This window comes from Rhinolophus sinicus, linkage group LG09, assembly GCF_036562045.2.
Source record: "Rhinolophus sinicus isolate RSC01 linkage group LG09, ASM3656204v1, whole genome shotgun sequence".
Lineage (NCBI taxonomy): Eukaryota > Metazoa > Chordata > Mammalia > Chiroptera > Rhinolophidae > Rhinolophus > Rhinolophus sinicus.
Genome location: NC_133758.1, coordinates 22,352,338 through 22,366,822, shown reverse-complemented (window position 1 = coordinate 22,366,822; position 14,485 = coordinate 22,352,338). Strand labels below are relative to the sequence as shown.

Genomic DNA, 14,485 nt, shown 5'->3' with positions numbered 1-14,485 from the left:
CAGAACATTCAACAAGAAGTAGTTCTAATGATACTATCCAAGAAAAACATGTAGACACAGAAACACCGAGAAGAGCATAACAAAGTCATTAAACCCTGTCCTCACAGGACAGTGTTACTCAAGTCTAAGGAACGGCTGCCATATTAGAGACAAAGCCTTTCTCTGGGTTTTAACTACGATCAATGTTTTCCAGTCACCTACCAACACCAGGAAATGATTTCCACAGGATGCTGCTTTACACAAACACCATGTGGGCAACACAGAGTGTGGGCACAGTGCACACACAGCAACTGTGCCTAAAACCGCCAGTGCCGGGAGCACAGGCTGCTCCCCGAAGCCAAATCTCTCCAGGCTAAGGAGAGTGGACGGCTTACTCTAAAGAAGGCCTCCATGAGCGTCTGGTCAGGATGGAGGTCCGCCCACGGGAGTTTCCGGTAGGCACTATGGAAAGCGTACAGAATGAACTCGGGCATTTTGGGTGCGGTACATGCTTCACAGTAATACATCAGCTGTAAGCGAAGGGCTCCTTCGTCACCTGGCAACAGCTTATCTGAAATTGAAAAAGAGAATACAGCTCAAGACCTTTTGGGTTATCTTTAACCATAATAATAATAATAATAATAATAATAATAATAATAACACAAAACACAAATTTGAACTGAAAGTCTAAAACCTAAGGTTCGCAATAGTTAGTATACAATTTCAAAGCTTTTCACATGCCAGGAGCGGGCGGGGCTGATGATGGCAGATTAATAAGAAAAAATGGCACTTTTCTCACTGGGGTAACTAGAATGAGCAGCTGGTGTGTAGGAGATAGCGGGGTAATCAGCTTTTCTTCAAGACTTCTAAATATCTGGCTTTTTAATTCATACACTTCCACAACCGCAACCCATTTTAGGCATCCCTTTAGTCCGCAACCAGGATCACTCGGCATTATCCTCACAATAATCAACTGCTTTGCGGCCTCAAGAGCGAATGGCAATAGAAGAGGTTTGGTCTAAGACAAATCATTTCAGCCTTTCCGGTTCTACGCAAAGGAATGGAGCACAGTCAAAGAAGAGAGCACCACACACAGCAACAGAAGCCCGACGGTGTTTCTCACATTCACTTTTCCAAAATGACCAATGAGCACCAGCACATGGTACCAGTCAATTTATCATTTCTAACGTTCCTGTGTCCTCGATGGCCAGTACTTACTTTATCCTACAGCATGAACCATCAACACATGCTTTTAACAACCTTGTAAGAGCAGGCTGAAGGGTAGCACTCGTTTAAATACGGACAAATTATACGTTTGTTTAGCTGAGGATGGATATGTGGGTAGACGATGTCCAGGTAATCCCTGAGAACAAGACTGAGCTTCCAGTCCCAGTCCAGGCACAAACAAATTCTGTGACCTCCAATAAATTCATTTTGCTTTTCAGGTCCTCGTTTTTTACCTCAATAAAAGGAAAGTTGGATCAATGTTCTCACTAAAAGGCTACAATTTAATACTTCTTCATCTTGTTTTGCATAATTCTTGCTTCCTCTCTCTGATATTATATCCTCCAGTTCCTAAGCCACCTTCTTATTTTATAAACACAGGCAAGAGCCTGTGAGAGGGCTTGCCCCTTATCCTATGAAATTAAACATATAGCCTTTGTGAGTACAATTTGATACTCCAATATTTTTCTTACCAATAAATATATTTTGGATGGTAAAAAGCAGCTAGAAGAAACTGCCTTCTAAAAAAAGAGAGAGTATTATTAGGATTTCATGTGTTACTCACTGAACCAATATTTATCAAACAGATACTGAGAATAAGGCACTGATAACGTATCAGTAGGTTTATCGACTGTAACAAGTGTACCACTGGTGGGGGAGGTGGGCGTGGGGGAGGTTGTGCACGGGGGGAAGGCAGAGGGTATATGAACTTTGTGCGTTCTGCTCAATTCTGTCTAAAACTGCTCTAAAAAAACTAAAGACATACATACATACATACATATATATATATATTTACATGTGTATATACATATATATTATCAGGAGTGTCAAAAAAGTGTATATACATTTTAAGAGATGTTATCTATGCTCAAGCATTAGTTCACCATCATCAGAAGTGTCTGGATGCTGATGGTAACCACTCTGAGCACCTCTTGTAATTGCAGAAGTCAAACGTGACTTGTATTCATCTTCTGTTATCGGTATATATTCAGTATTACAATTTTAATATAGAACATTTAATATAAGAAAGTTTTCCTCTTAAAACGTGTGTCCATTTTTTGGCATCCTCTGTATACATGCACACACACAAACATACCAGTTACGTACACATGTCACATCTATGCCTAAGCCCCACACGAGCACGTGGCAGCTATGGAGGTGCTCACTCAGGTCTCCCTTTCAGGGGAACTTGCTGATCCAGCTGCAGCATCTGCAGGGAAGCCTGCAGTGCCTGAGTCAAGGCCACACACTGTCCCAGGCAGCCCTCGGCCAACAAGTGCACACAGCCCAGGACACTTCTGCCCAACGCGACGCCCCTCAGTGAGGAATCTGCACTGGAACCCCCTGTTGGGCTGGCCATTACTTTCTCACAACTGGACCACAGGCTGAGGCTCTTCTTTCCCATTCTCCTTTCACAGGTATCACACCTGTGCGGGGCTCTGAACACGTTCCTTGCCGACTGCTGCTCATCTCCCTCTTACTGAACGGCACATGGAGACGGAAGACAAGAACCTCTAAGGGCCACGCTCTCTCTGAAAGGGCAGATTAGTGGGGAAAAGAAAACTTCACCTGGACTCGGAGTTGGGGAGGGGAGAAAGTTTACTGTGATAACTGAGGGCTGCCTGCAAGCTGAGCTTGGACTTTGATTTCATATGTAAGTGTGTGGTGTGAGAAACCCCAAGGCAAGAAATTATGTGGTTCCAATTGGCAGCAAATGCAGATTTTCTCTGGAGATACACACCCTCATCCTAATCTTTACAGAATTTGTCTAGATAATGTCTCTCTAAATGTGGGCTCAGACTACAAAACTACAAAGTACACAGGAAACAAGCTTCTAGGAATAAGAGTCCAAAGGAATATCTATCAGCAGCATAAGCCACTCCCCAACGGAAACTTCAGATAATGGAATTATTGCATATAGATCATAAAAGAAAGTAAGCGTGTTTAAACATTTTAAAGAAATAAAAACTGGAATTTAAACAAGAGGAAGAAGTAAGATGCTATCAAAAAGGATCAGGGTAGATTTTAAAACAAAAATAACTTCCAGAAATTAAAATGGGAAATTCAGTGGATATTTTTTAAAGCAGATTAGACATAGCTATGGATAGAGAGACTGAGTAAACTGGAAAACAGGCCTCAATAATTGACCCAAAAGGAAGCACAAAAAGATAGAAAACATGAAAAAGAAGCCAGAGTCATAGAAGACAGAATGAGGTTCCACATGGGGGACAGACAATATCTGAAAGAGAAAGGCTGCATATTTTCCATAACCAATGAAACTCCAAACTACCTCACAAATAAGTAACAAACTTTACACTAAATAATTGCATGAGTGGTTTTCCTTTGGTCAAAGATGACTGCCTGCCAACAAAAATTAAATTAAATAAAGTGGGAAAGCAAAGGCGAAACTGAATGACTTAGGGAAAACGTGAGAACCAACTGGAGACATGATGTAACAGCTTCCTACCTTTAAAGCTCTCATGCAGTGAGGCGATGCAGTCAGTGAACAGCTGCACCGTGCTCGAGGCCGCCACAGCATCGCTCTCCAGCCAGGGGTAATGCCGTTGGCTGCTTGAAATACATGAAACATGCGCTCAGAAGTGAAAGTACCATGATTCAACTACTCCAGGTCCCAGAGTCTAGGGCTGGCCAGAGTCATAGCAAACTGCGTGATGCAGCCAGCACACATATTTAGACCACTGTAAATTCCTGGAGGTGAATTATAGCTTGCAATATCAACCACATAGTTTCATTTACTTTCCTTCCTAACCTTTATTCCAACACGAGTAAGTTTCAGAAGCGTGCTACCTAAACTATCAAACTAACATCTTTTCACATCCAATTTATACCCTTGAACCCATCCCTTGTGCATCTTGGTTATATTCCAAATGCCTTAGAAATATACCATCAGGTAGCTTCAACAGTAAGAAGGGCAGGGAAGGAGGGAGAGGGGTAGAGGGAAAGGGAGGGGGAAGAGAAAGGAGAGGGGAAGTGGGAGAGGGAGGGGAGGGAAGGAAGAAAATGTCTTGTAACCAAAAGATGCCCAAAAATGAATGGCTAGGAAATAACCAAAGAATAAACTCTTTATATGAAAATTTTAATTCCTGAATCTGGTCCATAAAGTTCAATATCAAAATAAACTCCATTAATTCTTCCTAGAAATTAAAAGGCAGACTGCCTTATGGTCAGTAGTCAAACAGTCACTACAAAATCCTGAAGCTTGCAGATTGTTTAAGAATAGCCCTCTAGCAAAAGCAAAGATCCAGAACCTTTTCTATTTTCTTCAAGAAGCTCCTGAAGCAGCATGGGTTAACGCAAAGAGTCCTGACAAGGGAGTTAAAAGCCCTAGGAGTGAAAACACCTTAAATACAGTGATGTCTAGCACTATTGTCATTTTTTAAAAATTCTCATTAAGTTCACCTGGCTTTTATTTATATGCTTTTGGAGGCAACAAGACTCATAAGGAGTCATTCGGACAGCCCCACCTCTGGTCTAAATGCTCCTGAAATAATGCTTTCATTTAATTGCGGAGTCCATGTTAAAAGGGTAATTCCCACCACTAATCTGGAAGCCAACTTAACTCCAAACAGTAAGTGAGATACTGGGTAAGATCAAGTTAGTCTCATATTTTTAGTGTCATATTATTCAAACCTAATTAAGGAGAGCGGTATCCATCTTTCTGAAATTAAGTACCAAAACTCATTCAACTTCTTTATTGTAGAAAACTGGAAACGAGTGTCCAGTTTTGTTTTAAAATTAGTATCAAGATAATAGCTCTGATAAGCCAGACTAACAATTCCACAAACAGAAAATGTCTTCAGTTTCTTTCGTAAAGGAGTATTTTCTAAATTTAAATATGGCCTTACACTTATAAAAATTAAACCTGTGAATGCATCACTTGTACCAAAACACCATGAGAATTTTAAGTCTATAAATTTCAAAAGAATTTGAATATCTGAAAAGTGATTTACCTTTCATTGTCCTCTAAAACCAGGATCCATGGCTTAAAGAGTTGGATAATGACTGAATGTAGGGATCTCAGCACTAAAAGAAAGTAAAATTTTTAGAGATGAGAAACAAGTGTATCCTTTGTCAATACCACTGATAACATTATATTAGAAAATCTACTAATTGTCTATATACCCATAAACTATGTTGATATAAAAACATTTATTTAAAGAGAGAGAGAGAGAGAGAGAGAGAGTCCAAGATGGCAGATTAGAAGCCAGACCCAAAAGAATTAAAAAAAAAAAAAAAAAAAAGTTTAATGTAAGTATGTTTATGTTTTCATTTGCCACAATGGAATGTCTTGAATTGAAAAATGTCATTACAAAATACCATAGATAATTTTATAATGTACATTTTTTTAAAGATAAACGCTTAAATATTCAGGACACTTTCCTTAGCAAGATAAATAATAGGACGAAAGAAGTGGAGATTGAAACCTATCTCTGTATTCCGCCCTACAAAGGAGGGGCAGAGACAAGCTGAAGCAAGCATCCGTTGTCTAAATGAACACACGTATGGGTTCACACCTATGCCATATATTTTCCATTTCCTCTGCGTGACACTCAGATATATCATTTTATCGCAAAGATCTAAATCTCTTAATGTGTGTATTCAAGTCACTTCTGAGGGAATGTCAGAACACCCAGCTCCGTGTGGCACGAAAGGCGTATTACCTGTTTTGCTGTTGGCAGATGGGTCTTGGGCCAAGCAGGTCATTTCTGAGTCAAGCATCCTTTTCACAAGATAGCCCAAGAGTGTCTTCACACCATCCATGTAAGGACTCCATTTTGAGAATAAACCAAAACTTCTAAAGTCCAACGTGGATAACCGAAGCTTATAAAAAAAGTTTGAGAGCCACTGTATAGTCTCCATTACCTAGAAGAGAATGACGGGTTAGAAAATCCTTACTGAAAGTCTCCGTTCAGTAGTGTTCGTACACTGTGAGGGAAGGATTTGACTCTGCAAGAGTTGCAAAGATATACAGCATGTGAAAAGTAAACCAACAGACTTAGTTCTGAAGCAGAGGAACCATTTTTTCAAATAAATTTTCACGTGGACCCACGTTGAACCCTAACCAAAGGGCCAGTGATATAAGGTTAAGGAGCAGGTGAGTTAAGGTGTGGAAGGCGTAGGCCCAGGCTGCTCTTGAAGAGATGAGCAACAATCAGACTGAGGTGTGAGAGAAAGGCAATCCAGACAAAAGGGGAGTAGGAGAGAAGTGACTGACAAAAACTAACACGGGGCTCTTAAAGATCATGCACAAAAAAGCAGCTTTTAAGATATAAAGTTTACGTGTGTTCCAACTGTTTAAATAAAAAGGAAATTGAAAAGGAAATGCAGAGACAAAAACGTCAGACACCAAAAGCTACACACCTGCTTGTCTGACAAGAGAACATCCGTGGAGCTTTGAAGCGCCGTGCTCTCGGCAGAAGGTGCCCCCTGCTGGCAGTTTGGGGCATAGCAGCCCAGGGCTCTCAGCGTGGCTTTCCAACACTCAGGGCTCAGCAGCTGCTCAGCAGAGCCTTACAGCAGGGACAGAGGACAGAAAGTCAGCATCTCTTACAAACTAAAAATTTTAACTTGAATCAAAGAACATATGTATTTTACAAAGGAATGAATATTAAATAAAAATCCCAAACAAATTCATCTATGAGGAAACCAAAGTAAAGAGAACTTATTAAAAGAACTATCTACCCAAACGCCTGACTTTCCTTGTTCCTGTTAACCCTGCTTTGCTTGGAGTGAACACAGCTGGAGCCATGTGAGCTGGAATCTGGGAGGGAAATCCCACCCATCAGACCTTTACTGGGGAATGAACGGTAAGGAGCCATTTTCCTGGCTGGATGACGTGAGAGAAATAATGGTGACAAGATAAGGGAGGCTGGGTGCAGACGCAGTGACAGCATGTAGGTCTCTTCAGAAGTTGTTTTATACTTACCCCTAAAACGCCATTCCTACAATGGCTAAAGCAACACAGACACAGCGTGCAAAACTAGAGACTACCAGCCAGCCAGCACTCTGCTACTTACAAACTTCATATCCCAGAGGACAGGAATAATATCTCTTAGGTTCTTTCCACCCAGAGGTGGCCTGAGGATCAAACAGGGTAACAGAGGCTCATAGGAGCAGGTCTGAGGGGAAGGATGACGAGGTCAGCTGCACTATACCGAGTATGAGATGTTCAGGGGACAGGGGAGGGCCGGTGTCCAACTGCTACTGTGGTCTGGTTATCAGGGCAGAGGTCTGGGATCAAGCTACAGGTGTGGGAGTTGTGCCCACCTAGAAGATGGCAGTGAAGACAGGGCAAACGACAGGCTCACCCAGGGCGAATGGAGAGAGCAGAGGAGCAAGAGATGGACCACTGGGAACACCAAATTGGTGGCCAGAGAGGGGTGCGAAACCAGGAGGCTGGAGGCCATGGACTCTGACAGAGGTGGGACTGTTATTGTTATGCCTTTAACTGAATTACTTCTCCTGAGAAGTACAAATTTCCTGCTCCGTGCAAGTCAATGGTTGCCTACACAAACAGTTTATAATTTCTTTAAAAGATTTCAGGGGGAAAAACACAACAATATATACTTGATCATATTTTGAAAATTTAGAACAAAAATCAGCTATGCAAATGTGCATCAAAAATTATACAAATACATTTCCCTATCACTGTTCTCCACCTACCCTGCAATATCCCTCTGTAGGAGGAAACAGTGAAAGGTTGAGGTGCTTTGAAAATGAGACCACCCACTTCCGTACAAGTATTCTTAAAGTAGTCCAATACAGAAGATCATTACCTTATGCATTAAACAATTTCTATTAAATAACACAAAGATTTGGCATAAAGTAAAATTTAGCTTTCCATTACATCTATAAACAGTATCAAGTTTTCATGAAAAAGTAAATTCGATCTCGTTTTTCAAGTTTTGAGAAAATCCCTGCCTAGTGAAATTCCGAAAATAAGAAAGCCTACATCCTTTATTTCTCCTCTGATCTCCACACTCCAATGGAAAATTACAGGAGGGGAACAGAAACGGTGGGAATGTGGAAAATACTGTAATGCTGTTCTTTCCCTTGGCAAATATAAATACAGTCAAAAATATTAGGGGGAAAATAGAACAAAATGTACCCTCTATTTGGAACGACGCATAGAAGAAGCAACTTATTTCTCTTACTAAATCTGTAGTTGGCAGAGGAAGCAGGCTCACTTCCATCCCACCCCATTCAAGACAGCTGCTAAGTCAAGGGAAAGAGATGGGCGCATACTTGTGGCCTCCAACACGAGTGCCCATTCTAGCATTTAGGACAATAAATGACCATTTTTACAGGTAGGAACCTTTGAGGGACTGTTCATGGAGTACTTCAGGTGAAAATCAGTCACCCTAAACTCCGGCACGCTTGTATTATTTTTACATGTTTGGATGATATCTGTAGAATGGTACGTGTGATACGAAAATTCACTGCGATCTAATCAGTCACAATTAAAAGACACTCACTTTGCATCAGCAGCCTGAGGATGTCACTGTACTGGTCAGGGAACTGGTAGAGAAGAAGGTAAGTCCAGTGCTTACAGAAAAGATTAAACGGCATCAAAATATCTTCATCCGGTTCAAGGCCCCAGGCAGTAAGTGCCAAATGAATGGACTCCAGGAGTCTGGTGCGATCAGACAGAGGAGGCTTAGTGGCATTTAACCATTGCTTAAGATCGAACTAAAAAGGAAAGAAACGAGAAGCAGTTTTATTGACACTAGAAAATTAACTGAAGGAGAGCAAAGTCTGTGCAAATTTAGTTTAAAAGTCATAGATAACCTAGCCTTTAAATTTTCATAAAGATTTAAACTACAGTTTGTAAACAAGTACCTAAAAGAATCTGGGGAGCTCAGTAATTGATGGGAGCCATTATGCCTCCATCAATTCTTCACTCTCAGACAGTAAAGTTTTCTAAGCTCCGCACGCTTCTTTGCAATTTAAAAATCTTGTTGGTAAGTTTTCCCTAAAAGACAAGGCTCAGAACGTTGCAGTTCTCTTTCACTGGTCACAGTGCCACACACAAGCTGGCACTTCACAAAACTGTCTCCATCTAACGGCCACGTTTCTGAGTCTGCATCAGTCACCTCAGTGAATACAAATTCAGGGGGTTGATAACACCTTCCAGAACCCCTATAAGACATGTTCTCCCCCGTTACAGACTGAGATCAGTCTCTAGGCACTAAAAAATTACCAGGTTTTATGACTCATAGATGCTCAGAGAAATACAATTGAAGGCGAAAGAGCTACAGCTCCCAAATTCTCAACCGGTTAAGTAAATTCACTGCCTTGGTCTGAGTTAACATTCTACTTGGAATGACAACAAAGGCAATTTGCTTAGATCTGGCTTTTTCTAAATATGAGAGACTTGGACATATTGTATCTCATTTATCAAATACAACTTAGGCATAAATTCAGGATAAATTCAAAAGAAGGATGTACTAAATTACTATTATGAATATTTCAGAACTGTACTTAGTCTTTAAAGAGCGTTTGGGAGCTAGGTCCTTGTTATAGTGGAATAAAACTGTCCCTCACAACCCAACCGACACATCCACAAGAGGAAGCTGTGGGATCAGGATGCTTAAAGAGCATGAAAAATGTGCAAGGGTCCTGTGAGCCTGCAGTCTGCCTGGAAACAGAACCCCAGAGAGCCTTTCCTTTCTATGGCGTGGGCCACAGCCAACGTTTCTGCATTTCAATGGTAACATCAGGACTGGGTCATATCTCACCTTGGTCAGCAGCATGAAAATTATGTCACTGTTGTCCTCACTTAGAAGCTTCACCACCTTTTCATAGAGCTGTATGAACTCTGCGGGGGCAGCATTGGGAGTGAAGAAAGGAGACAAAAGAGAGCAGAGTCTTCTGTTCTTCAGAATGGTCTCGAGGACCTTTCTGCATTCTGATTTAGTGCCGCTGATGAACACCTTGAAAGAATAAAAGGGGAAAATGTCACCAAATTCTCCACTCCCCAACCTTTACTTAAGCAACCACGTTTTAAGGGGTGGTAATATGAGGCAAATAGAATTTTTTCTAAATGAAAACACGAAACAATCACAAGAAATCTAAAATCAACATAGATAAACCTATTATTTCCATTGTAGATGATATTAAAAATTATGGATAATCCGGGGAGCATTTGAGATCTTTCTCCCCAGCAAATGTCATCAGTTTGGCTCAAATAAACTTATAAAAATTCTCAAAAAAAAATTATGGATAACCCATTAATTTAATTTGGACAGCCCATATGTAGAAAATTCTCAACTATACTACAAAACTTTTAAAAGATTAAAATATTGGGGTAATTTGAATCCAGAAATTTGCAATGTACCTACCATAATTACTAAGTACCCTAAGTGATTCTGCATTCTGTCAAGAAAACAAAACTTCTAGGTTATAGATTTTATTGAAATGTGCTTTTGATACGTTTTGAAAGTTAAATTTAACTAATATATAGTCAGGAAAACTTCACATTTGTTTTAACTTGGTTCTAATGTTTAAAAGTACTAGAATATAAGTGAAATATTTTTTTAAAATCTTAGGGTCAGGAAGGCTTTGATAAACTTGACCACAGGCAGAAACAATAAAGGACAAGACTGACAGATTTAAATTGATAAAAATTTTAACTTCTATAAGGCAAAAAGCATCATAAAATTAAAGAAAAATAACAAAGTAGAAAAATTGTTACACATTCCAGATACCAGGTTAATAGTCTGAGGAGCTCTTTCAAAACAATAAAAAAAAACCAAGAAACTCTCCCACAGAAAATGTAACAGGACAATAAGCAGCCAATCACACACACACAAACACATAAATGGCCAAAACCTGTGAAAAGTCATTCAACTTAACAAATACTAAAAGAAATACAACCTAAAATAATAATAAAGTACCATTTCCCCTATTAGATTAGCAAGACTTAAAAAGAATGATCATTCGTACTGTAGGTTACGATATGGAAAATAATAAACTCAAACCCTGCAATGACAGTGTAAATAGGTACAAACTTTCCAGGAGGGCAGTGTGACAATACACATCAGCTGCTAGTCCCTTTGACATTGCAATCATACTTCTAAGAAATTATCCTAGGAAAAAAAGAGTCCAACAAGTTCACGAAGCTGTGTAAGATTATTTAGCTATGGCTTACTGTAGCAAACAAACACCTAAATACCCATTCAGAGGGCATTACAATGTATCTGTACCACTGAACACTACATATTAAATACCATGATACAGGTCTGTATTTATTAACACGGAGTAATGTCTAAAAGATGTGTTTGAATGAAAAAAATCAGGTTACAAAATAACATATCCCCGTTTTTGAGTGTGTATCTATGTCTATCGATCTAGTTATCTGTATGTAGGGATGATACATCAATTTCACATGTACACGCATACATTAATACACATCCATACATGAGACAAACCATAATGAAATGCTAGCTGCATAACCAGTCTCCAGGTAGTTAGGATTCTAAGAAATGTTTCTTTATACTTTCTGTACTGTCCACATTGCTTATAAGTACCCATCAATTTTATAATCAGAAAAAAACTATTTTAAAAAATATATTTTAATATCTGCTCCACATCACCTTATAAACATCCAATAAATAAGTACTCAGTCAATTGAATTTGGGTGAGAGGACATGGTTAATTAGGGTTTACATATTTACCAACAAGTGGCTTTCCTTTCCCAATCTGCAGGGATACACTGCCCTTGCTCTTGGTAAATATCTATATTTATTTTAACAATGAGTCAAATAAAGTTAGGGAGAATGGCAACTGGGAGGCAGCAGTGGGAGGTGGAGCGAGCGCTGAACGCTGAGTCAGAAGACCCGGGACCCAGTCTCAGCTCCAGCACTCAACAGCTGCAATTCTTTAGGCAAGTCACTCAATCTTTGAGAGCCCAGTTTTCTCATCTTTAAGATGAGAATGATATCACAGAGTCGCTATGAGAATAAAAAATAAAATAATGAATCGGAAAGCATTTTATAAGCGATAAAGAGCTTCAATGATGGCGTTGCTAACATCACCAACAGCATATGATAGAATCTGATGTCTCCCCAGAGGCTTTCAAATATGAGTAATTTATTATTGCTTCTAGGAGAAGCAAAATCCTATGCCAACAATTCTAATCGCATCTTCAGAAGCCAGTAATTCAAAGGGGCTTCTGACTTAGGTAATACTCTGAACCTACAATATAAGTCTGAAGTCAACCCAAACTATATCTAATGAGGACACTGTAGGGACTCATTATATCGGAAAAAGACAACCAGCACAGAATAACCTTACCTGTCCCAAAATCTCAATGCATGACGTAAAGAACTGCCTTGTGGGAGGATGACGCTGGGTCTCATCGCTGACGTAATCCACAACAGTAAAGAAGAGGCTAATGCCAACCTTCTGAACCCCAGGGGTGGGCTGCAACTTGTAGGCATTCACTAAGGCCCTGCAGGAAAATGCAGGTAAAGACTATTGGTTCACAGTATGAGAATCCAGACCCGTGAATGTTTCTCTGATACTCTACATTTCTCAGGCAATATTCTTTAGAGTCCTCGGTGCCCCATACAAATGTCACGTTAGAAATATTGCATGGGGTATCTTCCAACTTGACCCAACACCTTATTTTCAATACATAAAAATGATTTTATTCCCTCCTGGGGGAAAAAAAAGAAAATCAGGTGTCTTATAAGGGCTAATTAACATTCTCATCTTATTAAAATTTTTCACATTTCATATGTAATTCATAATTTATTATTTAACTTCATGTATTCCTTATATAATATAACTTTTCAAAAACAAGCATCCTGATTTCTCTAAATTTTAAAATCCAAAACAGTGACTTAAGTTGAGGATAAAGATTTCTGTATAGAATAAGATCCTAGAATAAAGGAATCTCTTCTAATTCTCATATTTTTTTGAGTTCCTTTACTAGCAAAAGAAACATCAACCCCTTGTTCACCTTATCTCCTCCTCCTTCCCAGCCCACCCCCATCCCACCCACAGGACTCAGTGACCCCTCCACACCACCACCCCAATCCACTGGAGGATTAGCTGCTGTTACTAGAATGTGGAGTCATCTTAAAGTAAAAGGCAGAAGCCACCTGCCCTCTCCCAAGTCATGTCCTGTTGGCTTTGGGAAGAAAGAGGATGATGCGAGTAAGCCAGGAGCTCCAAAAGAAAATCACAATGGCCAAACGCAAGTTGGCAATGATACCTGAGAGCCCTAATGCCCCTGAGCGAGTCCACTGCAAACTTTGCCAATAATCTAAGTTGACAATGATGACTTCCTAGGTAAACGTGACTTTGATATAAAACTTAAGCACCAAATCTCTCCATGACTGAATTTCAATGTACTATATCATCTCGTGATTCAGGGGTGTGCAAACTTATTCTATAGAGTCAGATAATAAATATTTTATGCTTTACGGGCCATAAATTGTTACAACTACTCAGTTCTGCCATTGCAACATGAAAGTCATAGACATTAATAAATGGGCACAGCTGTGTTCCGATAAAACTTTACTTATAAAAATGGGTGACAGGGCAGATGTGCACCCCCCAATGGCCAGTGTGCCGATTCCTATGCTAACTTAATTAGTGGGTGTCTGGAGGGTGTGGTAGCATGTATGATTACTATCAATAATAACAAGAGTATTTTCAAGTATAATGCCCTTCAAAACTTACGTAATCAAATTTTCTGCATGCACAGCAGCTTCCACAATATTAAGTGGTGGTGGTTTAGCAGCTTCTGCTTGCAACTGCTTCACTTCTTTTCTCAAAGCATGAAGCTGTTGGCTTACTGCTTCATTCTTATGCATACCTTCAAACTAACAAAAATGAAAGTGGTCAAAGATGTTTTTTGTCCCTACATGCTTCTAAAGCAGATATTTTATTACATATACAGTGGGCATATGATAAACAGACTATTATTACAATTAATATTATAACTCAAAACTCTCAATTGAACCTGCCAGGGATGGGGAAAAATTATCAAAAAACTATTCAAGAATCTCAGGTTTTTCATAAAGAATCAAACTTGAACTCGTGTATTGTTGGTTCAGACTTTTGAAGGCTATGCTCTATGTCACTTACATTTCAACGCCCCAATCCTCAAGGTCTTCCCACAGGCCTTTCCTACAGCACATCAAGCCCCTCCTCTGTTGATCACCCCTCCCCAGAGCCTTAAAACCCCCTGTCGTCCCAACCCACAGCACGTGTGATTCAGTCAACTCGAAACACTCAGGCTGCACATTGT

The 14,485-nt window shown here is 39.8% G+C and overlaps 1 protein-coding gene across 2 annotated transcripts in view; it reads right to left on the bottom strand.

Annotated features, from left to right (window-relative positions):
- Nucleotides 1-14,485, bottom strand: part of EPG5 (ectopic P-granules 5 autophagy tethering factor) — a 97,003-nt gene that overhangs the window by 15,993 nt on the left and 66,525 nt on the right. Inside the window, exons 28-36 of one of the 2 annotated variants that reach the window (XM_019739694.2) lie at nt 13,915-14,057; nt 12,520-12,676; nt 9,963-10,157; nt 8,700-8,913; nt 6,586-6,734; nt 5,886-6,087; nt 5,175-5,247; nt 3,671-3,774; nt 375-550 (exon numbers count right to left, since the gene is read on the bottom strand). In XM_019739694.2, coding sequence (XP_019595253.2) covers nt 375-550; nt 3,671-3,774; nt 5,175-5,247; nt 5,886-6,087; nt 6,586-6,734; nt 8,700-8,913; nt 9,963-10,157; nt 12,520-12,676; nt 13,915-14,057 — 1,413 coding nt within the window. The remainder of the gene's footprint in view (nt 1-374; nt 551-3,670; nt 3,775-5,174; nt 5,248-5,885; nt 6,088-6,585; nt 6,735-8,699; nt 8,914-9,962; nt 10,158-12,519; nt 12,677-13,914; nt 14,058-14,485) is intronic. The other variant, XM_019739695.2, reaches the window with a different exon arrangement.